Below are 27,765 nucleotides of genomic sequence, written 5' to 3' on the forward strand. Positions count from 1 at the left end.
CCTGGTGACACAGTGGTTGAGAGTCCGCCTGCCGATGCAGGGGACACGGGTTCATGCCCCGGTCGGGGAAGATCCTGCAGGCCGTGGAGTGGCTGGGCCCGTGGGCCATGGCCGCTGAGCCTGCGCATCCGGAGCCTGTTCTCTGCAACGGGAGAGGCCACAACAGTGAGACACCCGCGTACCGCAAAAAAAAAAAAAAAAAAGCAGCAAGGGAAAAACAACAAATAACTCATAAGGGAATCCCCATAAAGTTAACAGCTGATCTTTCAGCAGAAACTCTGCAAGCCAGAAGGGACTGGCAGGACATATTTAAAGTGATGAAGGAGAAAACCCTACAACCAAGATTACTCTACCCAGCAAGGATCTCATTCATATCTGATGGAGAAATTAAAACCTTTACAGACAAGCAAAAGTTAAGAGAGGGCTTCCCTGGTGGTGCAGTGGTTGAGATTCCGCTTGCCGATGCAGGGGACACGGGTTCGTGCCCCGGTCCGGGAAGATCCCACATGCCACGGAGCGGCTGGGCCCGTGAGCCATGGCCGCTGAGCCTGTGCTCCGCAACGGGAGAGGCCACAACAGTGAGAGAGGCCTGCGTACCGCAAAAAAAAAAAAAAAAGTTAAGAGAATTCAGCACCATCAAACCAGCTTTACAACAAATGCTAAAGGAACTTCTCTAGGCAGGAAAAACAAGAGAAGGAAAAGACCTACAATAACAAACCCCAAACAATTAAGAAAATGGGAATAGGAACATATATATCAATAATTACCTTAAATGTAAATGGATTAAATGCTCCAACCAAAAGACATAGATTGGCTGAATGGATACAAAAACAAGACCCATATATATGCTGTCTACCAGAGACCCACTTCAGACCTAGGGACACATATAGACTGAAAGTGAGGGGATGGAAAAAGATTCCATGCAAATGGAAGTGAAAAGAAGGCTGGAGTAGCAATTCTCATATCAGACAAAATAGACTTTAAAACAAAGACTATTACAAGAGACAAAGAAGGACACTACATAGTGATCAAGGGATCAATCCAACAAGAAGATATAACAATGGTAAATATTTAGGCACCCAACATAAGAGCAACTCAATACATAAGGCAAATACTGACAGCCATAAAAGGGGAAATCAACAGTAACACAATCATAGTAGGGGACTTTAACACCCCATTTTCACCAATGGACAGATCATCCAAGATGAAAATAATAAGGAAACACAAGCTTTAAATGATACATTAAACAGGATGGACTTAATTGATATTTATAGGACATTTCATCAAAAACAACAGAATACACATTCTTCTCAAGTGCTCATGGAACATTCTCCAGGATAGATCATACCTTGGGTCACAAATCAAGCCTTGGTAAATTTAAGAAAATTGAAATCGTATCAAGTATCTTTTCTGACCACAACACTACGAGACTAGATATCAATTACAGGAAAAAGTCTGTAAAAAACAAAAACACATGGAGGCCAAAAAACACACTACTTAATAACCAAGAGTTCACTGAAGAAATCAAAGAGGAAATCAAAAAATACCTAGAAACATATGACAATGAGAACACGATGACCCAAAACCTATGGGATGCAGCAAAAGCAGTTTTCAGAGGGAAATTTATAGCAATACAATCCCACCTTAAGAAACAAGAAACATCACAAATAAACAACCTAACCTTACACCTAAAGCAATTAGAGAAAGAAGAACAAAAATGCCCCAAGGTTAGCGGAAGGAAAGAAATCATAAAGATCAGATCAGAAATAAATGAAAAAGAAATGAAGGAAACGATAGCAAAGATCAATAAAACTAAAAGCTGGTTCTTTGAGAGGATAAACAAAATTGTTAAACCATTAGCCAGACTCATCAATAAAAAAAGGGAGAAGACTCAAATCAAGAGAATTAGAAATGAAAAAGGAGAAGTAACAACTGACACAGCAGAAATACAAAGGATCATCAGAGATCACTACAAGCAACTGTGTGCCAATAAAATGGACAACCTGAAAGAAATGGACACATTTTTAGAAATGCACAACCTTCCAAGACTGAACCAGGAAGAAATAGAAAATATGAACAGACCAAACACATGCACTGAAAGTGAAACTGTGATTAAAAATCTTCCAACAAACAAAAGCCCAGGACCAGAGGGCTTCACAGGAGAATTCTATCAAACATTTAGAGAAGAGCTAACACCTATCCCTCTCAAACTCTTCCAAAATACAGCAGAGGGAGGAACACTCCCAAATTCCTTCTACGAGGCTACCATCACCTTGATACCAAAACCAGACAAGGATGTCACAAAGAAAGAAAACTACAGGCCAATATCACTGATGAACATAGACGCAAAAATCCTCAACAAAATACTAGCAAACAGAATCCAACAGCACATTAAAAGGATCATACACCATGATCAAGTGGGGTTTATTCCAGGAATGCAAGGATTCTTCAATATACGCAAATCTATCAATGTGATAAACCATATTAACAAATTGAAGGAGAAAAACCTGATCATCTCAATAGATGCAGAGAAAGCTTTTGACAAAATTCAACACCCATTTATGATAAAAACCCTGCAGAAAGTAGGCATAGAGGGAACTTTCCTCAACATAATAAAGGCCATATATGACAAGCCCACAGCCAACATCATCCTCAATGGTGAAAAACTGAAAGCATTTCCACTAAGATCAGGAACAAGACAAGGTTGCCCACTCTCACCGCTCTTATTCAACATAGTTTTGGAAGTTTTAGCCACAGCAATCAGAGAAGAAAAGGAAATAAAAGGAATCCAAATTGGAAAAGAAGAAGTAAAGCTGTCACTGTTTGCAGATGACATGATACTATACATAGAGAATCCTAAAGGTGTTACCAGAAAACTACTAGAGCTAATCAATGAATTTGGTAAATCTGCAGCATACAAAATTAATGCACAGAAATCTCTGGCATTCCTATATACTAATGATGAAAAATCTGAAAGTGAAATCAAGAAAACACTCCCATTTACCATTGCAACAAAAAGAATAAAATATCTAGGAATAAACCTACCTAAGGAGAGAAAAGACCTGTATGCAGAAAATTACAAGACACTGATGAAGGAAATTAAAGATGATACAAATAGATGGAGAGATATACCATGTTCTTGGATTGGAAGAATCAACATTGTGAAAATGACTCTACTACCCAAAGCAATCTACAGATTCAATGCAATCCCTATCAAACTACCACTGGCATTTTTCACAGAACTAGAACAAAAAAGTTCACAATTTGTATGGAAACACAAAAGACCCCGAATAACCAAAGCAATCTTGAGAATGAAAAACGGAGCTGGAGGAATCAGGCTCCCTGACTTCAGACTATACGACAAAGCTACAGTAATCAAGACAGTATGGTAGTGGCACAAAAACAGAAAGATAGATCAATGGAACAGCATAGAAAGCCCAGAGATAAACCCACACACATATGGTCACCTTATCTTTGATAAAGGAGGCAGGAATGTACGGTGGAGAAAGGACAGCCTCTTCAATAAGTGGTGCTGGGAAAACTGGACAGGTACATGTAAAAGTATGAGATTAGATCACTCCCTAACACCATACACAAAAATAAGCTCAAAATGGATTAAAGACCTAAATGTAAGGCCAGAAACTATCAAACTCTTAGAGGAAAACATAGGCAGAACACTCTATGACATAAATCACAGCAAGATCCTCTTTGACCCACCTACTAGAGAAATGGAAATAAAAACGAAAATAAACAAATGGGACCTAACGAAACTGAAAAGTTTTTGCACAGCAAAGGAAACCGTAAATAAGACGAAAAGACAGCCCACAGAATGTGAGAAAATATTTGCAATGAAGCAACTGACAAAGGATTAACCTCCAAAAATTACAAGCAGCTCATGCAGCTCAACATTGAAAAAGCAAACAACCGAATCCAATAATGGGCAGAAGACCTAAATAGACATTTCTCATAAGAAGATATACAGATTGCCAACAGACACATGAAAGAATTCTCAACATCATGAATCTTTAGAGAAATGCAAATCAAAACTACACTGAGATATCATCTCACACCGTTCAGAACGGCCATCATCAAATAATCTACAAACAATAAATACTGGAGAGGGTGTGGAGAAAAGGGAACCCTCTTACACTGTTGGTGGGAATGTAAATTGATACAGCCACTATGGAGAACAGTATGGAGGTTCCTTAAAAGACTACAAATAGAACTACCATACGACCCAGCAATCCCACTACTGGGCATATACCCTGAGAAAACCATAATTCAAAGAGTCATGTACCAAAATGTTCATTGCAGCTCTATTTACAATAGCCAGGACATGGAAGCAACCTAAGTGTCCATCAACAGATGAATGGATAAAGATGTGGCACATATATACAATGGAATATTACTCAGCCATAAAAAGGAACGAAACTGAGTTATTTGTAGTGAGGTGGATGGACCTAGAGTCTGTCATACAGAATGAAGTAAGTCAGAAAGAGAAAACCTAATACCATATGCTAACACATATATATGGAATCTAAAACAAAAACAAAAATGTCATGAAGAACCTAGGGGCAAGATGGGAATAAAGACACAGACCTACTAGAGAATGGACTTGAGGGTACGGGGAGGGGGAAGGGTAAGATGGGACAATGTGAGAGAGTGGCATGGACATATATACGCTACCAAACGTAAAATAGATAGCTTGTGGGAAGCAGCCGCATAGCACAGGGAGATCAGCTGGGTGCTTTGTGACCACCTAGAGGGGTGGGATAGGGAGGGTGGGAGGGAGGGAGACGCAAGAGGGAAGAGAAAAGGGGATATATGTATATGTATAACTGATTCACTTTGTTATAAAGGAGAAACTAACACACCATTGTAAAGCACTTATACGGTAATAAAGATGTTAAAAAAATAAAAAATAAAAATAAATTCCAGAACAACAACAACAAAAAGACAAGGGACAGTATCTAATCTGGGTTTCTAAATGGTAACCACGGCTTGTGAAGATCTCCTAGAATGAGAACAGCCCAGGGCCTGGACGCCAGTGAGAGTGAGTGCAGGGGCCCAGGACTGCAAGGAATCCACAGGAAACTGAGGAGGAAACTGGAGAGAAAGTAAGTCCAGAAGGGGGCGGGGGAGGGATCTCTGCTGGACTCAGTTCTAGACGAGGCGAGTTTGAGGGGCCAGGTAGAAGCGGTGACATGAGGTAGTTAGCTGGAGGCTGACTGAACACGTGACAGCCCTGAAGGGCAGAGCTGAGCAGGGGCCGGTGTGGAATGTCCCCGGAATCCCTCAGCCCCCATCTGGCTTACGTGGTTGACAAATGACTGCCACATCGACTAAAAGCAAACAGCAGGTGCTTAATGAATGAACATCTCTGGGGTCAGAGGGTTAAATATTAGATGAATGCGAAAAACTTCTATGTAAAGAATGATAATGACTTAATAGGCAAAAGGCAATATAGTTTTCAGAAACGCAGATGCAACAAGTTACTGTAGAGTTGTGAACCAATTCTGTCCTTAGTGGTGGGGGCCTATACATCCATCAGGTCAGTAAGTGTGGCTTTGGGGGCAGCCAAGTCCCTCATGAATGTCTCTGGGATATTTCCAGTTGGCAGTCGTGCTACTAGTTCACATGCAACACAATAAAACCTCCTACCACCTGAACCCAGAAAACGTGCTGTCCTTCCAAATTTCCCTATTTCTGTCAGTGATTCCAGTCTCCTACCAAAGAAAAATTACTCCAAAATAATCAAGTGCTTAAAACTGTGTGTCGCTTATATGTGGAATCTAGAATATGACACAAAGGAACCTATCTACAAAGCAGACTCATGGACATAGAGAAAAGACTTGTGGTTGCCAAGGGGGAGGGATGGAGTAGGGGGTTTGGGTTAGCAGATGTAAGCTACTATATAGAGAATGGATAAACAAAAAGGTCCTACTATATAGCACAGAGAACTATATTCATTATGCTGTGATAAACCATAGTGGAAAAGAATATTGAAAAAAGAATGTATATATATGTATAACTGAATCACTTTGCTGTACAGCAGAGATTAACACAATATTGCAAATCAACTATATTTCAATTTAAAAAACACAAAACTGTGTGTTGAATCCATTTATCTTCGCTGCTCTACAATCCAATAAGTTCTGTCTATTCCTATGATGCTTCTCTGACCCACTCTTTCTACTCCATAAAAAAAAAAAAACAAAAAGGGACTTCCCTGGTGGCACAATGGTTAAGAATCCGCCTGCTAATGCAGGGGACACGGGTTCAAGCCTTGGTCCGAGAAGATCCCAAATGCCGTGGAACAACCAAGCCCGTGTGCCACAACTACTGAGCCTGCGCTCTAGAGCCCATGAGCCACAACTACTGAAGCCCGTGTGCCTAGAGCCCGTGCTCTGCAACAAGAGAAGCCACCACAATGAGAAGCCTGTGCACTGCAATGAAGAGTAGCCACCGCTGGCATGGACTTATACACACTACCAAATGTAAAACAGATAGCTAGCGGGAAGCAGCCGCATAGCACAGGGAGATCAGCTCGGTGCTTTGTGACCATCTAGAGGGGTGGGATGGTGAGAGTGGAAAGGAGACACAAGAGGGAGCAGATATGGGGATATATGTATATGTATAGCTGATTCACTTTGTTATAAAGCAGAAACTCACACACCATTGTAAAGCAATTATACTCCAATAAAGATGTTAAAAAAAAGAGTAGCCCTCGCTCGCCGCAACTAGAGAAAGCCTGCACACAGCAATGAAGATCCAACACAGCCAAAAATAAATAAATAAATGAATTCATAAAACAAAATACTGTACGTTGAATCCATTTATCTTCCCTGCTCTACAATCTAATAAGGTCTGTCCGTTCCTATGATGTTTCTCTGACCCACTCTTTCTACTCCACTCTGATGTCAACACTTACATACTTATTACAGAAACCTCCAAGGAAGCCTTCTTTACTTCAGCCTCTTCAGCTTCCAGTCCAAGCTGCAGTAAAATCTAAACTTCAGAGAATATAGCCTTCAAGGTCATGTCTCTTGCTTAACAATATTCAAAGTGCGGAGGCAAAGCAGAAATCCAAACCAAGAAGTTTGGAGTAAGGTTCCTCCTTTGTGTGGCCTCATTCCATCCCTTCATGGCAGTATTAACATCCTATGTGTGCCCCCCTTCTCTCACAACACCCAGACATCTTCTCTGTCTTTAAATCATGGGATTTATTCTCTTCATCTGGTATGTTCGTTGTTGTCTGTGTCCGATGAAGCCAACGTTGAAGGGCCATTTCAAAGTCTGCATCAAGACAGACTGCCCTGGCAGCTCTAGTCTGCTCTCTGTGTCAGTAAGAACCACAGAGGAAACTACTGGTTGGTCTTCTGTTTGTTCTCTACACGCTTCTCTGTACCCCAACCAACAAGCAAACACCAGGTCCTACCCTCCCTACTCCATGGCTGGATGCATGGGGTAAAGTCTGTAACCAAGGGAGAGTACATAAATGTACCCCAAACAAGGATCATGCCCATGGTCTTGCATCAGCAGCAACTCTGAACAGCAGTACTAAAGTCGCTCTCTACAGAGCTCTGGAGGGAACATCCATCTGAGCAAATCACTTATTAATATGCAGATAATTTACCAGTAAGACAGCCAGTTCCCAGACTAAATAGTTTCCATCCCCACCACTAGCCTTAAGACAATGAAATTCAAGTTGGTTTCTATGGATGTCAATTACAACTCTGACAGCACCATTAATAATTCATATTTCTCAGAGTTTCTTTTGGAATCTGGCCAATTCCTTTCTGTAGTGTCAAGAACCCCTACAAGTCTGTGTTTCGGGTTCCAGAATTGCAAGTTGGTGGGCACAAAGCAAATTCATCCCTTAGTTTCCTGTGTAGTTACTTAGAATCAGTCTAGATACAAAATCCATCTCAGCATTAACGTTACTCACCTCCCTCTTCTCTGGGCATGGGAGATTTATTTTAACCCACCAAAAAGTTAAACAGAGACCCAATAAGGTAAGTAATTGGAACATACTCTTATCATTTCGTCCCACAAGAAGTGGCTGTGAGCCAGTTCCAGTGGCCAAAATCCATAATAGAAATCAGCTTTTAAAATACCCAAGGTGGAGAACAGTATGGAGATTCCTTAAAAAACTAAAAATAGAGTTACCATATGATCCAGCAATCCCACTACTGGGCATATATCCCGAGAAAACTCTAATTTGAAAAGACACGTGCACTCCAATGTTCATAGCAGCTCTATTTACAATAGCCAGGACATGTAAGCAACCTAAGTGCCATCAACAGATGAATGGATAAAGAAGATGTGGTGTATATATATATATATATATATATATATATATATATATATATATACAATGAAATATTACTCAGCCATAAAAAAGAATGAAATAATGCCACTTGCAGCAACATGGATGGACCTAGAGATTATCATACTAAGTGAAGTAAGTCAGACAGAGAAAGACAAATACTACATGATATCACTTATATGTGGAATCTAAAATATGATACAAATGAACTCATTTACAAAACAGAAATAGATTCACAGACACAGAAAACAAACTTATGGTTACCAAAGGGGAAAGGCTCGGGGGCGGGGGAGAAATTAGAAATTTGGAATTAACAGATACATGCTACTATATATAAACCAGATAAACAATAAGGACCTACTGTATAGCACAGAGAACTATATTCAATATCTTATAATAATGTATAATGGAAAAGAATCTGAAAAAGAATACGTGTGTGTGTGTGTGTAACTGAATCACTTTGCTGTACACTTGAAACACTGTAATCAACTATACTTCAATAAAAAAAAATTAGAGACTAAAAAAAAATACCCAAGGTAAGGAGAAATACGGTCCTAATGCGCTTCTGGTCTAGAAGGACTGCATTCATAGGAAATTGTTTTTTGGTTCTTACAAGCTTGTAAGTCCTTGGAAAGCAGATACTGTTGTGTCTCTGTTTCTGGTTCATTCAGCAAACTTGCTGAGTCCTTACCATGCTCTATGCACCACACTCAACACGGGCAATACAAAGAGCAATAATCCATGGTCCCTGCCCTCCAAGAACCTGGGCTAGAAGAACCCGACAGAATTTGGTGCACAGTAGACATTTAATAAATATTAAATGAATATCTCCATAAAGGGTCCTCCCAGGTTCCAGAGGAACACAGTGAGAACCCAAGCATTTGTTCCACAAATGATAATTTTGCAGTTGAGCCAAAAAGAACTTTCATTTGAATGAAAACATAACCTGCAATGGCTTATGTCAGAGAATGACATAAAAATTTGCTTCAAGAGCTGGTGCTAAGAACCTCACGCAGCCTTCAGATGAAACGTTTTAACCAGCTAATAGTTGTTTTGAATAAGAGAGGTGCTTGGCTAAAAGCAGAGGCCTTGAAAGCACAAATGTAACACGGGTGCTGCTGAACTTTTACCAAGGGCATCAGCCAAGTCCAACGATTTTTCAGTGCTTTGCCTTCTCATCTGTAAAATGGAGACAATGAACGCAAGACAATGATTTATTCCTCGGAAAGTCCTCGGGGAAACGTCAAAGCCACATGAGAGTAATGTTCCTCCTTTCCTCATCTTGAATTATTAAACATCAACAGTCTCCAGCCCGCCGTGCCCAGACATTTTGAAAGGGCGCTGTGCCAACACCCATTAGTGCTGGAGTCAACATTGGTGGGACACTTCTTGTATTTTTATACTCTTTCAGTTGAACCATTGAAATCCGATGTCTAATCGGAAAATTCGAAGCTGAAATGTGAGATTCCTGCTGCCATACAAACAGCAGAGGGTGAAATTCTAGTTTTCCCGATACCTCCTCTTTAGAGTTTTTTGTTTGTTTTTTTAAAGAAAGAGTTAGCTTCCACACCCAAGCTAGCCGTGGTTCTAGAAATTCTAGAAAATGCTCACTATGGTGCTGTTTTTCAAGGCTCCAGGCAATCCTGAAGGTCCTCTGATTCAACAGATACTGACTGACTGGCAGAACCTGAAAATTCCGACAAGTTGGGTTAATTTGGAGAGGGACGTGCAGGGGCAGTAAACATTTCTAACTTCAGACTCAAAGAAGAAGTAACACAGAGAAGAAAAGCACATAAGTCCGGATCCAGACTGAAGGTTTTCTCATCCTACTGACGAGTGCATTCACTGAATTAACTCAACTCTGCATTTCCGCAATATATCAGCCTGGCTAGAGCTGGGAGACAGAAGCCATAAACAGACCTGCTAGACAACCCCAGAGATACAGTTCTTATCTCTCTACTCCTCGGGGGGAGAAGTGAAAGGCTGGCATTAAGTAAGAGACACAAGTCAAGAGGTGAAACGTCCAATATGGCAGCCACCAACTACAGGTGCTTATGGAGCATCTGATTTGCAGCCAGTCCAAAGTGACATATGCTGTCGGGATAAAATATACACCACATCTCAAAGACTAAGTACCTAAAACAAGGAATGTAAAATATCTCAATGTTTTATATTGCATACAGGCTGAAGTAATATTTTAATTATATTGGGTTAAATAAAATATATAATGAAAAGCAATTTCATTTGTTTCTTTAAAAAATTTTTTTAATGTGACTACTAGAAAATTTACAAGGATAGACATGGCTCGGACAGAACTGAACATATGAAAATGCAGTCAGACTCACAAAGCAAACAACATCGTTGTTCACAAGGTAACCTTGATGCAAAGAAATAAGACTGATTACTTGGCTTTCCTCTCACGGCTGATCTACTCTTGAGTCAGACTGAATGCTCTCTTGTAATGGTCTGTTTTAGATAATACCAAGAAAAGAAGAAAAGCCCTACAGGGTATTGCTCAAAGCATGTGTATTAGGGTCAAGCAGACCTGGGTGTGCGTCCTATCTCTGCCATTCACTAACTATACAACCTCAGGAAAATTAACATATTAAGATCGCTATTTTCTGTCAAAGGATATTTCCCCACAGGGCTACTGGAAGGGTTAACCTCGCAAGGGAGGTAAAGAACATGGGCACCATACCTATCTAGCACACAGCACTTCAGAATGGTAGCTAGTTTAGTGAAATTCAAGCAACATTTTCTGAGCACCCTCCAAAATAATGATGGCGTAGGGAAGGCGGAGGGCCACGGAGATAGGACCACTTGATTCACTGGCCTCGGAGGCTCAGTATTTATGCCGCGTGGTGCAACACTGCCCTCTAGTGGCAAAAATGTGGCAAAGCATCCAGACCATAAAACAAGCGAGGAAGAAAAACGTAAATTTTCCTGGGCACTAAGACAGTTCTCCGGATCAGAGAGATAACATCGAAGAACAATTTTTACTCATGAGTCACCTTTAAGGCAGTGGAATGGAACTGGAAAGCAATAATATTACCAAGATTTACTATTAACCCAGAGATGGGCACTTTGTTGATTATACAGTTTCTCAGGTAGGAAAACGGGTAGTTCTCTTTGGACGTACTAAATGAAACACTTAAAGAGGAGCAAGCCTGGGTGCATGCCAAGTTACTAAGATTTATTTTAGTAGGACAATACCGAACGTTTGAGTTTTGTGGACTGCTCGATTTTTGTGAAGAGTTTGTAAACTAGATTCGACCGTGTTTTGTTTAATGCAACGATCAAGGTCAAAACTTAAGGCCGAGCTGTTATACCAGCATCATTATATTTTTACTTCTCTCCTGGTACAGCACCTAAGCCAAGATAACAGTACTCTGGGCTATTGACGAGATTAAATGAGAGAGAAGAGAGAAATGCTTAGTATAGCATCAAGTGTTAGCTGCTATTAGTTTTATTTTTGTTGTTCTGACTGCCAGAGGCCCATGGAAGAAAAACTGTGAGATGCAGTCATTGCTTTTCCTTTTTTTGGTTTGAAAACAAGGCCTACCTCATTTCATTTCCTGCTATATCTTTGAATCAAATTTATCATTTTAAAACAAGAACAGCTGAACATAACTTTGATGTCCTTGAGCTTATGATACTGACTGAAGTCCAACAATCGTTTAGAATTCAGATACTGACCTTTAATAAGGCACTAAGAGGACACTGAAATCAAAACCACCTGCAAAGGCAAGATGTGTTATCATTTTAATCATAAACCTAACATGGTCATTCTGGCCAGTCTTTATCCTCCTCCAGTCTCCTCAGTTAATTTGGATGAAACCCTTAATACTTTGAATTAGAAAGATGTTGTAATACTTTTCCTCATTTAATTTTCATTTTTATGACAGTGATCTCACGTCCAAACACTTCTTACTTGGTGACTGGCTGGGTTCATAGGTGATCCCCTAAGCCAGACCCAGACAACCATGAAACGTGCTTTCTGGTTCCCTGCAGTTCTTGTTTCAATATCCCGAAGCCACTTCAATATCCGGAAAAGGGAAAGAAAAAGAAAACCGATGCAAAGATACATGCTTACTGATGTCCAGGTTACGTGCTGGAGAAACGTGGGATGAAGGTCAGTGCTGGAAACCCACATTTAAGGGTCTCAAGTGCTTCATGTGTAGAAGGAAGAATGAGGCTACACACCTTGTCGTGATATGGTCCTAAAACAATCCAGCCGCAGAAGGTGTAACCCAGATAGATCATACCGGCACACGCGCAGAAGCGAAGAACTTTTGGCAGTGAGGCTTGCATTGTTAAAATGAGCACCTGAAAAACATCAGCACAACGTGGGTGGGGAATTAAAAAGTAGCTACTAGAGCCCAAAGAAATGGACCTCAACCCCAGTGGTGCTACCCAACAGCCACATCCTTACATTATATGCTTGGAAGTAACCCAAGTATCTGATGACGCCAACCCAGACAAAGAGCGTAGATGTTCCAAGCAAAATGCTGCACAGATCATAATTTGTGAGGTTCTAGGGAATGAAAAGACAGGCATGAGTAAAATATTCTACTCCACTCAGCTTACGAATCTCACTTTAAAACTGACAAGAATGGACCGCCTGCCTCTCTACAGTGATTCTGAGAGTTTTTACACTGAAGAAGGAAATAATAGAGAGCACAAATTCCAAATGTGTTCCTCACTTCCTTTTAGTATTAAGATTGGTTGAACTGAATTCTTGGTCAAATAATACCCTGAAATAGAAATTGCATTTACCACTGACCTAGGCACTAAAGCACATAAACTAATGGTGTTTGTTAAATATCAAACAATACCTTTCAGCTTCTTTTGAAAGAACGCTCCAGCGTGATTTGCCAACAGTTCCTGCTCTCAAGGACTCTAACTGAGGAGACGCACACACAAGCGTAATTCTAATACAATACGCTGTGTGCAGTGAGAGACACAATGCCGGGCTTGTCATGGAGGGCTTCCCGAGGGCGTGACCCCAGAGCAGTGCTGGGCCTGGAGGACAGGCTAGGGGAGTCTTGCAAGCAAACGGAGAGAGGCTGAACAGGGCCCAGTGCTGAGAGCCTGCAAGACGGGCCAGAGGGGCGGCACTTAAGGGTCAGGAAGAGCGAGGGCGGGAGGGGAAGGCAATGAGGCAGCTGCTGCGATCGGGGTCAGAGAGGAAGACGACCTGAAGGAAGCCGAAGCAGTCAGGGTGGACAAGACGGAGGTACCTCGAGGTCAGGAGGGAAAGCTGGTAAGATTTGCTAGCTGACGGCGGAGCACGGAGGAGAGAAGTCAAGACTCAGGAGACTACATCGACTAAGTTACCCAAAGAGCCAGGGGCCTAGAGGCACTCAAATATTCCTGCCCTTGCACCACCCATCCGAGCCCCCATCACTCATGGATGGGCACCTCGGCTCTTGACGTGATTGGTTCAGGGGCCAGCTGCTGCTTTTGCAACTTAAACAAAAACAAAGCCCGCCCAAACAACCAGTCTTCTCAAACTTCAGTTTCTATTCTGAAGATGCTGTCAAGTTTCCTAGAGGCTATTCGTAGGAGTATCACCTTCCACAGAACATCCGCTTCTTCATTTTCCCTTCATGAGAAACCAAGTCAGAGGAGGCACTGCATATCTTACAGTATTTGAGACCATCCAGAAGAACAGAAAGAAGGTTTACAATGGGTTGCCGCTTACCTTGGCTTTAATTTCCATTTTTAATATGGATCCAATTATTGACATTAGGTCGCTGATAATCACCAGGATATACCATCTGTTGATGAACTCCCATTGGTCGGCATTACACACACATCGCTTGTACTTCTCCAGGAAGAAATTTAAGAATCTCTGCGGCAAACATTTTAAAAAGCATTTCTTACAAACCACACTGCCCTCTGGAAGGAGAAAAGCGCAAAACAGTGCTCTCGCCTGTCCAAAGACACGGCATTGCCTTTTCCAACATGATGGATCCTCACTTGGAGGGTGGAGATTACAGCCTACACCTTCCTCTACCATCCACCCCAGCTAGAGGTGAGCATTCCAGTTAACTAAGTGACTCAAACACTCAATGCTGTGCTCTCACTCCAACAGACTCTTGTTGAAATAGCTAACACAGAGCACATTCCAAACACTTTACATATTTTCAACGCATTCAACCAGGTGACAACCCTACAAACTAGGCACCATGGACACTTCTTTCCAGAGGAGGCAACTGAGACATGGGGCGGCCAAGCCAGGACTTGAGTGTAGGCAGTCCGGCCCCTGAGCGTGTGCTCCCAATGGGCCACCCCCGCATCAGCAGAACCCAGACCCTGGCTTTGGATTCAGAATGTCAAGCGGCTGGTGGGGTGCGGGAGGGTGGCTAAGAGAAGTGGATATTTACAAAACAAATCGTCACAGGCCAAGCCCTGGAAAAATAGGGCTTTCCTCTACATATGGTGTTCTGATGACTTCCTATGTCCACTGACCCCAGTCTGTATTTACGTACATGCCACACACCAGAATAAGATTTGTGGTGAGCTAGAGTATATATTCACAAGAGCCCTACAGGGTAAAAAGGTAAAATGAAACTCAGGGAAGAATTTTTAAACTAGTTTAAATAATAGAATAAAGTCTTTTATGCTTCATTATAACCCATTTACCATGCCTCCCTGTTAGAATGAACTCTGATTTGAAGACAAAAGATGAAACCCACACATGTTATTACTCTGTTCTTAAGATCACTCCTGAATTTAAAAGGGTCTCATTTATTCTAGAAGCATTCAAAAGCTTGACCATTCACCACTGTGTATCTGCGCTTATTAGCTCAGGTTTAAGCAGTATAATTGTCTGATACCACCTGACATGCCGGGAGCTTTGACTCACTCTCTACACCCCAGGTTGATAATGCCTCGTAGCGGGACAGTCACTCAAAGGAATCCAGTTCAGTCAAGGGCCCCAGAAAGGGCAGGATGACCCAATGTCAAGGCCCCACTGTTTGGACAAACTGCAGGGGGAGGTCAGGAAGGGAGGGAGGAAATACTGACACACACTTACCTTTCGTAACCTTAGACCCAGAACAATGGATCTTGTGCACAGAATAAGAGATGCCAAGCAAATCACAATGACAAATGCATCAAACACCAGGACATACTGAGTATTTTTCTGAACTGAGAAACGAAAACAGAATTCAAATGTCAAACACACCTTACTTGGGAATAATTTACAAACAAGATGGCAGCTGGAAAATAAGATTAAACGATAAACGCTTCAGCATCAGAAACAAATCACACTGCACTCATTCAGAGGTTCACAAACAAGGTAATCATTCCCTGATGTCGAGTTATACATTTAAAAACATATAAATTCTTAAGAGATGTACTAAAGTGTATTCATAAATATTTACTATAGAGTGGAATTCGGTAGAAGGTGGTCCATTTGGGCTCCATTCAAAAGAGGCAAAACTACTGACATACTCTGAGTTCTTTCACATAAAAACAAACATCAAGTTCTCCATTAAAGGGGGAATACACGTTTTAAAGTCCCACCACTCAGAATCCCCATTTCTGCTACTCAACCTTACTCTGTACTTTCTCAGCAAAGAGTGCCAATTCAATACGCTTTTTCTGCATGTGGGAAAAATCACTTCTCAGAATGAAAGTAAGGAGAGCAGTAATCAGATTTTTGCCTTGGAACACAGTAACACAGGGAAGGTACTGGAAGAAGATGAAACTGTAACCTTCGCTTCCCTCAGACTTCACGGTATTGTCCCAAATCCCAACCACGGCTCTCCCTGCCCGGCCCCTGCTCACCCCCTGTGGCCTTATCAGCTGCCGCCTGCTGCTTTCTCCCGGCCCCCACCTTCCCCACCCTGAGGCCACTCTCTTCCTCCTTCCCTGCTCCTACCAGGCACTGGAGCTCTCTCCCTCCCTCTCTCCTCTCTCTCTTTCTTGCCTCAGGGACTTTGCACATGCTGATCCCTCTGCCTGGAACAGCACCCCTCCCCATCACACATGGGGATTATTCAGCCTTGTGTTTCAGACTGAGTATCTTCCTCCCAAGAACAGGACAATTCTCTAAATTCCCATCCCCATCAGCCCTCCCCCCAATACCCTATCGTAGCCCTGTCCATAAGTATACACACCTACATCTCCATTTACTCCCCTCTGCTTGATGGTCACTGAACTTATAGTTGTGTTTTCAAAGACAGCACAGCAAGGAGCACAGAGACGGTGTGAAATGAAAAAGGACGCGGTCTCTGGAGCCCGAGACCTGGGTCTGAATCTCCAGCCTGCACTCAGAAGCTGTGGAGCCTTGGGGAAGTTGCCTCAGTTTCCTCATCCAAAAAATGGGTAGAATGAAAAGAATACCTATATTATAGGGCTGTCGTGAGGGTTAAATAAGTTCACACATGAAAGCACTTGGAGCAGCCCCATGCACACAAGAACAGCAAACTCAGTGGTTATCATATCATTCAATGTCCATCTCCTCCCGGACATGATTGGCTCTGGGAGGCAGGGACCGGGTGTGTTTTATTCAGCATGACAGTGCCTGTGCTTATGTGTGTCCCCATAATGCTTCAGTACAATTACAGGTAAGTGCAGAGATCCCAGCAGAGCACAGGAAGACCACTGAATAATCTAAGTCAGAACTCGTGAAGGTCTGAGAGAAGTTAGAGGCAGAGAAGGCACACAAAGATGAGGCACAAAGTGGCGAAAGATGAAAAAGAGAGACTCGACCTGGTCTTTAATGGGACTTAGGGAGTAAGGAAGGACTGACCAAGAATGACTCCTTTCTGCCTTGGGTCAACTGAGCTCAGTCTGGACATTCATGACAAGAGCAGACAACTTGGTGGCAGCTGAAACCATGGGTGTGGACACAGCCACTCAGAGAGATGACAGAGCAGAATGCACACTAGGAAGGATGGGAAGGCGGGGGTGGCAATGTTTGGGAATTAGGAGAGGAGATGCACTCAGGAACCAGATGGCGAAAGGCCAGGGGAGAAGGAAGCAGCGCTGGGGACAGGCAACCTTCAGGAGAGTCTAAAGTCAGGGTGTTCCACAGCGACACCTCCACAGAGAAGGCATTTAAGAGAAAGATGGGAGTGTGTCCACAGATTTAGAAATAACAGCGGCGTGAGTGACCATGGCACGGGTGTCTGAGGGCAGCTCATCCTAACCCTAAGTGGGTTAGGAGCATGGCCAGCAAGTAAATGTAATTCACTGAGCGAGTTATTTAGCCTTGCTAAGCTTCAGATGCCTCGGGTACCAAATGGGAGCATAGCTGTACCAGCTTTACGCGCTGTCAGGAAATCAGGTCAAACAATCCCTGTTGAGTGCTTGTCAGTGCCTCGTAGGGAGCACTTACCTCCACCTTTGGCCATTTTATCCTTCACAAGTTTAAGTTATCTGGAGATACCATCTAATGGGTAGGTAAGAAAACAACCTGACCAAAACCCAAGACCATTTTTGGGGGGAGGAGCCATGGAATGAGGCAGAGGGAAGAGGGGCAGTTCTTGGGAAGATGGGACCGCAATCTTAAAAAAATGCAAGAACAGCCTCGAGTACCTTCCTTTCTGACTTATGACTAGAACAAAATTTCTAAGATTACTTGAATTGGGCCTTGTTTACAGATGGGAAAACTGAGGCCCAGAACTAGGAAGATAAACCGTCCCTCCTAACAGAGAAATCAGTATTGTATTGTTTCAATTTGATTTATTGAGAAGACTAGTTTGACGTGGCTACAAAAAGTATCTTATAAACATCATAATTGCTTTCTTCTTCTACTGAAATTATGTTATTCTCACAGGAACAGTTCCTAAACCTGGGTTTGTATAACACTAGTCCAGAGAGATGCCTCTGGAAATGTGGTTAAGAAAATCCTACCCCACCCAGTCCTTCCAGGGTCCTGAGAAGTCCCAAACACACCACCACTGCCGCCTGTGTGACCCTAACCAGGGCTTCCCACACTTACTAAACCCCATTTCCCTGGGACATACGTTTACATCACCCATCAGTGGGCAGTCCTGTCCATCAGTACCTACCTCCTCCAGCTCCCATGCCCAAATGGCTACATTTATAAAATCAAGTTAATGTGAAGATTAGTGGCACACTGGGCATGGGTATTAGAAGTCAGAAAAGGCAACTTCAAGTTTGTATGTAAAAATGCACACTCCCTTATAGTTCAGCTTGAGATAACATAGGTAATGACAAGAAGGAGAGAGAAGCTTCAAGGTAAGCACATGGATGTGAATGAACCTCAGAATGTTTTGCAAATAGCACAAGGATCCCACCAGCTGTCACCCTTGCCTTTGTTCTACTCCCCCCAGAGCCAGGGCAATCAATCCACCAGACAGCTTCCTATACAAGAAAAAAGAAATCCATTTCCTAAGCTGGTTTCCAAACTTCAGCTTTTTAAGACTTGTCACATCATCTTAAATTTGTGCTCTCCTAGTGATGGCGCAGCCCTGGGAGAAGCATATATAAATGTCAGTGCTTCTAGCTGTGAGATTGTGTTTCTCCTCACTGGCCACAGGAGGGAGCCAGAGCGCCTCTCTTCTGAGCAAAGGCGAGGACAGCTCCCCAATATTATAAGGACGCCCGTGGAGAGGAAGGAAACCTTGTCCTGGCAAACGTGTTTGACTGACTAACTTATTTGGTCAAATGACTATACCAAACCACATTTCCTATTTGACAAGGGTTAGCTTTTATCACATAAAATGGCTGCAGCCTACACTCGGACTTGGAAAGACACGTGTCTGACTTGCGCGTTTCTGCTGGGGAGAGTGTGTCTGCTGCGGAAGAATACCCACTTTTAAAGAGAAACTAAAACTGTGTACTCTGATGAGAGGCTGGAGTCAGCTAATGGGACTAAAGAGACAAAACTTCAGGGGGCTTCCCTGGTGGTGCAGTGGTTGAGAGTCCGCCTGCCGATGCAGGGGACACAGATTCGTGCCCCGGTCACAGAAAATCCCACATGCCGCGGAGCAGCTGGGCCCGTGAGCCATGGCCGCTGAGCCTGCGCATCCGGAGCCTGTGCTCCGCAGTGGGAGAGGCCACAACAGTGAGAGGCCCGCGTACCAAAAAAAAAAAAAGAATCGAAAACTTCAAAATCATCGGGACATATTAGGCAACCAAAAAGCAACAGGCCACAAATTGAGTCTAATTTAAAACTAATATAAAATAGTTAGGAACCCCAGGTATTTTACATTTTATTTTGTTCTGATAATCTGGTCAAAGGCAGATTCAGTTAAACAAAACTTGTAAATGAAAGAATACTGATCATCCATCATTAACATCATCCCAACCCCCGCAGTGAGAATGGGGTCTGAGTAGCCCATTTTAGTCTGTGGATCAGGAGGTATTTCCTGAGTAATGACTGAGTAAATGACCCAGGTTTGTCCAGGCTGCTCTCTGGGCTCTGAAGGCCTTGATCCCACTCCACTGTCACAGGCTCAGATCAAATCATACCTTCTCCAAGAAGCATTGTTGGACTCTATGTCTCACTCTGTCCCCATCAAAACAAACCTTTCGCTTTCTTGATCCTCATATCTTCTGTGCCTCCACCACTTACTCCTAGTCAGGACACGCTAGAGATTTTATAAGCATGCCAGTGCCCCTCACGAAGGCGTTTTCTTTCTTTCCCAGAGCGCCTACAAATACTGTGTGCCAACTGCTGTTCTCAGTGCTCTGCTTTACATACTCATTTAATACTCAACATGCTGGAAGGTAAGTACTATTATTACCTTCATTTTGCGGAGAAGGACCCTGAGACACAGAGAGGTTAAGCAACGTGTCCAAGATCACAAGCACAGGAAACAGAACCGAAACTCGAACCCAAGTAGTCTGGCTCCAGAAACTGCTCTTAACCGCTGGGCCACACGACCTCTCCTACAAGGTCTGTAATCAACATTTGCTGTATTGAACAAAAATGCAAAGCTTCGGGGTATGCTTAACAGAAGCGAATGCTCAAAATGTGGTTTTTTGGAGCCCTTTATTCTTATCATCATCCAAATAAAACATTTATATACCCCAAATCCCAAAATGAAGTGATAAAAATCTTCCATAATCCACCATGGGCAAGCATATAACATACTTACTAGATCCGGAGATGTTCAAGTCTTTACATTCCTCGATGTTAGCGTCACTGTCAAAGTAGATTTTGATTTTGCCACTGTGAGCTTTATTGTCAAAGATAATCTGGAGACACAAATTGATGAAGAGGTTACGGCCCAGCAGAAAGTATGACTGGTTAGATCAATTCTGCTTAAAATATCAATGGCATCCAGATAGCGTGCCGATCCAAAGAGAGCTAGACTGATGAAAATGTCCTCATCACATGATTCCTTCACAACTTCCTATTATTAATGAAAAAATGTGGTCCAAAGGGGGAATACATGAAATTCTACTAAAAGCACATTCGGATTCAGAGAAATTCTAAAGCAAAACAGCCAACCAGTCCAAAGAACAAAAATGAGAATTCACCACTAATTTTTGACAAGAGAACACAAAGACCTCATTTATTACACTGAATGGAATTTACAAGCATTTGCCTTAATTTAGTCCTTTGGGTATGAAACTCTAGATTTTCACTAGGCTAGAAATTATTTTTCTATTTGCTTCAAACGCTATATATATGTTTTCAGAAGTGCTACATGTGCTTTCAGAAGTGGCAAAGATTGCTCCAGGGTTATTGGTTGAATTTAAGATTTCCAAATGCCCTCAATCTTCCACATTATGTTTCAAGCATTTAAAGTTTATAAGTGAAATATGCAGCGTATTTTAGGGGCTTTCCTGGGGGAAAATGAGGCCTTGAATGCCAGGGCTAGTGAAGTCTGGTCCTAGCTCGTAGGTATAGAAATGAGGTCTGTATAGCTTAATTCTCGAATCTCTGGTTTGGTCATAACGATATTCTTAGATTACACTGAGAATGTGTAATGTGCACGTGGCTTGTGCTCAAAGATGTTCAGGCACCTGTGGGTTTAATCATAGATCACATACACGTTCAGCTCTCCAAGCTTTGCCTTGCCTTGAATTTCATAATGCGTTTTGTAATGTGTGGGTCACCCCAGGGAGATTAATCATTCTACTCTCTGGGGGAGACATTCTTCCTTACTACATGTCACAATTTATAATTAATTTTTTTGTTGACTTGTTTTTCTATCTCTTCCACTAGGCTGTAAGCTTCCTGAGGGCCATGGTACCTCTAGAGCATGGCAACTTGCCTGCTGCCTCATAGGGACTCATTGAGCATTCAGCGATTGTTGTTGAATGAAGCACGCTTCTGAATTGCTAAAACAACAGCTACATATAACGTCCAGCTGAGCATTCAGTTCTGCCCATCAAGAAACATGAAAGAAGGAAGAGAGGGAGAGAAGGGAGTGAGGGAGGGAGGGAGGGAGGGAGGGAGGGAGGGAGGAAGGGAGGGAGGAAGGAAGGAAGGAAAGAAGGAAGGAAGGAAGGAAGGAAGGAAGTCCATGGCACATGCCTGCCCCTCCCAAAATAAAAGCTGCAACAATTGATCCTTTGCAGATTAGCCTTCAGGCCAAGGGGGCACTTTCTTCCTTGAGGTTTGAAAACATTTGCTACAACATTTGCAAAGACCTTCCTTCGAAGGTGGGAAAAACATTATAGGCACTTAAAACACAGGTCATAAGCTATTTTTAAAAATGTATTCGGAGAGTAGGAAGTCAAAGTCCACTTTGAAAAGTCTTCTCAACCCCAAAATCTAGTTTTAAAAAGTTGGAATGCGCTTGTATCATTTTTAGAAGTCACGGCCTCTGGACTAACGATGCTATAAAGTGGCATTAAAACTGTTTTAAACACAACTGCATCAAACACATCTATAGGCGGAGGTGCTTTGCACCCTGCACCTACAAAAGGAGTAGAGAAAAATGATAAAATGGCTTAGTAAAATAGACACTTGCCGTATTCTGAAAGATGTAACAGTCTGGTAGCTCTCGGGAATGAATCGTCTGCAGGTCAATGCCTTTGAGATGAAAGGAGATTTCAACTTGCAAGAGGCTGAATGGAAAATATTACAAGGTATAAATTGCCACAGTCTTCCTCCCCTACTCTCCTTTCCCCATCTGCGTCTCCTGGGCAATGAGACTCGAAAGCATATTTACCGATAAAATGCCAGTCTGAAGAATGATGAGTTCTTCCAGTCCTGAGGGTTCTTGGAGAGGGTCTGGAGGTCTAGGTGAATGCAGTCTAGGGCCATAAAAAAACCACAGTGACTGTCAGGCAAGAATCAGATGCTAAAACCAGTGGGCCGAAGTGTGATGAGAGCAGAAGACTCAACAAGTTCCAAAGCATCTCTCCACAGAATACTTATTAATCACAACAGGGAGACCAGTAACTTTACAGTGGGGAACCTAGCAGATCCCACCCTAGCCACGTGGTCAAAGTTAACATCACCAGGATTGAGATAAAGAGACATCATGTGCCTCCTGAAATAACGGACCATTTGTGTGGTATTTCTGTCCCAAATGCGTAACCTCAATCTAGGCACAAAGAAACGGGAAAACTAGGGGCTTCCCTGGTGGCGCAGTGGTTAAGAATCTGCCTGCCAATGTAGGCGACACGGGTTCGACCCCCGGTCTGGGAAGATCCCACATGCCATGGAGCAACTAAGCCCGTGCGCCACAACTACTGAAGCCCGCATGCCTAGAGCCCGTGCTCCGCAGAAAAGAGAAGCCCGTGCACCGCAACGAAGAGTAGCCCCCGCTCGCCGCCAACTAGAGAAAGCCTACGTGCAGCAACGAAGACCCAGCACAGCCAAATATAAATAAATTAATTTAAAAAAAAAAACAACAGGGCTTCCCTGGTGGCGCGGTGGTTGGGAGTCCGCCTGCCGATGCAGGGGACGCGGGTTCGTGCCCTGATCTGGGAAAATCCCACATGCCGCGGAGCGGCTGGGCCCGTGGGCCATGGCCGCTGAGCCTGCGCGTCGAAGCCGGTGCTCCGCAACGGGAGGGGCCTCAACAGTGAGAGGCCCGCGTACAGCAAAAAACAGGAAAACTCAAGGGAGGGACATTCTACTCTTTAAAAATGTCAAGGTCATTAAAAAAAAAAAAAAAAAGCCAAGAACTCAATTTTTCTCCAGATTATAGGAGACTAAAGATACATGACAACTAAATGCAATATGTGATTTTGGACCAGGGGGGTTAGGCATGGCTTTTGCTGTAGATAATGTTAGGGCAGTTGATGAAATATGAGTAGGGTCTGTAGATTATAGTATCACATCCACGTTAACTCATGCTTTTGAGCACTGTTCGGTGGTTACGAGGAGCACATTCTTGTTTGGGGAGACGCACACAAGTATTTAGAGGTAGGGGCCTTGTGTCTGCACCTTAGTCTCATAGATTTCAGGAGAAATTTTTTTTATGTAGGAAGAATGATAAGGCAAATGTGGTAAAATGTTACCATTTGGAAAAGTTAGATGAAAGGTATACAAGGACATCTTTGTGCCATTTGGCAACTTCTCTGTTTAGTCCGATACTTTTCCAAAAAAAAAAAATAATAAGAGAAAGAAAGGAACTTAGATTGTATTCAAATAAAAATAAATTATGAGCTGTAAACTATAAAAGAATGATTCCAAGAGCCACACATAAAAATTAGTCTCATTATTGTGTAGCCTAACACCTTAACAGGAAACCGAGGAGGTCTGGAGACAATGAACACCTTTCATGGTCAACGCCCTTCAAGGTCACTCAGCCCTGATGCCAGAACTGGTGTGAACCAGCCTGGCTGACTCTCACCTGGGCTGCTGCTGCCCCCTTTGTGCTGCCTCAAGAATGGAAAAGTCAGGGCCTCCTGCAGTGCCCGACACTCAGTAGGTGCTTGAGAACCCGGGTAGGCCCTATGACTTGTTCTCTGAGAATCTTCTCTCACAATTTGACTCTTTATTTGCTTATCTGTCTCCTCAACTAGAAGATAAGGTCCTTGAGAGCAAGGGCAAAACTGCTGTGGCCTTTGAACACCCATTGCCTAGTATATAGGACACTCAAAATATGGAGGACACACTTACATTTTATGACAATCAGGCATCCTGGGCCAAAAACAAGGACACGGCGCTGAACGGACAGCTCAACAGCCACAATATTTAAGAGAGGCAGGTGTCAGAGGGGGTGCCTCCCTGTGTTTGGCAAATGGACCATGAGTATCAAGAAACAATTCAATGTTGGTTTTCCTGACTAGGCCTTGATTGATACAGTGAGGGCAGTTGATCAAAAGAAGCTTTTTTTATAGGAAACTAAAGATAGGATGATACAGATAGCAAAAACATACAGGGACTTACTCTCTGCCAGGCACTGTGCTCGGGGCTTTCTAGGTTCTCTCATTTAATGCATCATCCTGTTTAACCCCCCGAAGCAACCTTGTGAGAGATACACTACTGTTGCCATTTTACAGATGGACAAACCAAGGCACAGAGAGGCCAAGAAACTTCCTCAAGGTCACACAGCTAGCTGGTGGCCAACCAGAATTTTTTTTTTTTTTTTTTTTTTGCGGTACGCGGGCCTCTCACTGTTGTGGCCTCCCCCGTTGCAGAGCACAGGCTCCAGACGCGCAGGCTCAGCGGCCATGGCTCACGGGCCTAGCCGCTCTGCAGCATGTGGGATCTTCCCGTACCGGGGCACGAACCCGTGTCCCCTGCATCAGCAAGCGGACTCTCAACCACTGTGCCACCAGGAAGAAGCCCCTAAGCAATCAGAATTTAAATCCACATGTGCTCAGTTCCAGAGCCTGAGCTCTTCACCAGTACACTGATGAGGCTGACCTCTGAGCACCTATTTCGGAAACTCAAAAGGCCCAGGCTCCCTACCTGACTCATTCACTTATTCAGTAAATATTTACTGAAAGCTTTCAGGGGCCAGGCATTGTGCCAGGCACTGAAGGTAGAGCGATGAACGAGACAGACGAGGTCTGTATGGAGCTCACACTGTAGTGGGGGAGATAAACCAAGAGTGAAAAAATATACACAGGACAATTTCACGGTCTGCACAGTACTGCCAAGACACAGTGAAGTGATGGAGGTTAAGTGGGTGGGGAGGCCCTACCTGAGGAGAACTGTTGGGAAGGGCTCTGAGGCACTGGGGCTGTTTAAACCGACACCTGAGGGAGGAAGGAGACCCAGCTGAGCAGAGATCCAGGGGGAGCACTCCGGGCAGGACAAAAGTGAGCATTAAGTCCCAGGCAAGAAAGAGCCTGACTTGTTCAACAAACAGCAAGGAGGCAGGACCAGGGAAGCAGAGGCTTGGAGAGGCAGGAGGGTGGCCGGTCCTACAGGGACTTGTGGGTTTTATTCTAAAAAGATGGGAAGCCACTCGTGGTTTTTAGGCCAGGGAATGAGATGTCCCAATTTAGCCAATTTTTTAAAAAATATCATTCTGGTTGCTGAGGGGCAGGGCAGCGGGTGGAGACCAGTCCAAGCAAGAGTGGCAGCGGCTTGGACTACAGAGGTGGCAATGGAAATGGAGAAACCAACACATTCAAGTTTGGGGATTGAGCAACTGGGAATATGATGGCATGATGTGAAAATGTTGGTTTCGTTTTCCGAGATGGGCAAGAGTAGAAAGAAACAGGTTGAGCCAGGGGTAGGGGGTGGAGGAGGCTTGAGTTGTTCTGTTTTGGACACAGCGGGTTTGAAATCCCTATTAGAGTCACAGCAGGGTTGTCAAGTGACTTGTCAAAGCAGCTGGCTGAATGGAGGAGGAGTCTGGAACTCAGGGAGGAACTGAGCTCAGAGATGCGAATTTGGGTGCAGAGAGAGGGAGGCGACTTCGCAGAGCTGAAAGGGGTGGGCCCTGGTGCTGTGGGAGGCCTTTGGCCGCGGCCTCGCCTCTGCAGCACCCGGCTGACGGGAAGCCTGCTGGAGGTGCTGTGTGTGGAGGTTTGCAGATGTGTGGCAGTGTGAGCGTGTTCTGCTCTGGCCCGTTTCTCCAGGAGGTATCAGCAGCTGGGGCACCGGGGCTCGGCCACAGAGAACCCTGGTGACGGCTGGCAGGATCCAGGTGAGAAAGAAGGGAGACGCAAGTGCCCGAACCGCTTCTGTAAGGGAGTGATACTGATGGACAGAGGTGTCCAAGCTGGTACAGGGGGCACTGAAGGCTGATGGTGATGGACAGTATAAAATGTGTGAAGCTGGTAAAAGAGAGAGAGGTCTGTACGAAGTCAAAGACCGCAGCTGCAGAGTACTGAGCCGGCGCTTCCCAAGCTTCATGTGCGTATATGTCATTCAGGGATCTCGTTAAGATGCAAATTTGGATTCTGCAGGTCTGGGGGGGCCTGGAGATTCTGCATGTTTCACAAGCTCCTCGGTGATGCCCATGTTACCGGGTTTAGAGTAGCAAAGACCCACGGTCACTAAATCGCTGCATGACCTTGGCCTAGTCACCAAGCTTGACTGAACATCAGTTTCCTCAAATGTAAAGTGAAGGCCAAACTGAGGCTATTTAAGGCCCTTCTACCTTCAACATTCTTATTCTAAAGTAAAGGAAAAGGAAAAAATAATATTTAAATTAAACTTATCTGGGCAAATGACTGTATTCTGAAAGAAGGAGGAATATGTTAAAAATCTGTGTGCCAGGGCTTCCCTGGTGGTGCAGTGGTTGAGAGTCCGCCTGCCGATGCAGGGGACACGGGTTCGTGCCCCGGTCCGGGAAGATCCCACATGCCGTGGAGCGGCTGCGCCCGTGAGCCATGGCCGCTGAGCCTGCGCGTCCGGAGCTTGTTGCTCCGCAATGAGAGAGGCCACAACAGTGAGAGGCCCACGTACCGCAAAAAAAAAAAAAAAAAAATCTGTGTGCCAGATACTGTCCTAGGTCTTCTTCTCCTGTATTTCATTCATTCTAAGACATGAATTCACTTCGCTGTACAGTATAAACTAACACAATATGGTAAAGCAACTATACGCCAATAAAAATTTTTTTAAAAATGAAAAAAGACATTAAGTTTTTGCACTTTCAAATGTTTATAAAACAGGTGCGTTTTTTAAAAATTGATGACGGATTCAGAGAAATATGACAGCACATGTTAGTTAATGTTACACTATCTGTAAAATTTGCCTTATAAAAGTCTATTTGATTATTCAGATTCTGTAATTGTAATAGGAGAACTACACCTTAGCTACATACACATTCAGAACTCTCTGGAGTCTGCCATACCTCATGCTACAGTCATTGCTAATGAGGCCACCAAGCACTTGGTGGCAGCAAAACCTAAGAACTGAGATTTTTTTTTTAAAGAATGGCAAAAGCCCTGAGTAAAAACATCAAACTTCAAACAGAACAAACTGATATTGGAGTAGCAGCCTCATCACTCAAATGAATCTCATTTACAAGGCAGAACACTCCAGCAAATGAAATAACAACCCTCTCAGAGACAAAGGGAGAGTGGGTTCAATATGTTCTTAAAATGACAGGTAAAATGATGAAATGGTCATAATGTTT

At 43.5% G+C, this 27,765-nt stretch overlaps 1 protein-coding gene across 7 annotated transcripts in view; it reads right to left on the reverse strand.

Annotated features, from left to right (window-relative positions):
- The window catches only part of MCOLN2 (mucolipin 2), a 64,962-nt gene that overhangs the window by 10,584 nt on the left and 26,613 nt on the right, over positions 1-27,765 (reverse strand). For 6 of the 7 annotated variants that reach the window (XM_032652254.1, XM_032652241.1, XM_032652250.1 and 3 more), the window contains exons 5-11: positions 22,441-22,525; positions 22,240-22,336; positions 20,413-20,512; positions 15,372-15,484; positions 14,034-14,183; positions 12,762-12,863; positions 12,533-12,655 (exon numbers count right to left, since the gene is read on the reverse strand). In XM_032652254.1, the coding sequence (XP_032508145.1) occupies positions 12,533-12,655; positions 12,762-12,863; positions 14,034-14,183; positions 15,372-15,484; positions 20,413-20,512; positions 22,240-22,336; positions 22,441-22,525 (770 nt within the window). Of the gene's footprint in view, positions 1-7,196; positions 7,202-10,834; positions 12,656-12,761; positions 12,864-14,033; positions 14,184-15,371; positions 15,485-20,412; positions 20,513-22,239; positions 22,337-22,440; positions 22,526-27,765 lie in introns of all 7 variants that reach the window. The other variant, XR_004352710.1, reaches the window with a different exon arrangement.

This window comes from Phocoena sinus, chromosome 1 (genome assembly GCF_008692025.1).
Source record: "Phocoena sinus isolate mPhoSin1 chromosome 1, mPhoSin1.pri, whole genome shotgun sequence".
NCBI classification, from domain to species: Eukaryota; Metazoa; Chordata; class Mammalia; order Artiodactyla; family Phocoenidae; genus Phocoena; species Phocoena sinus.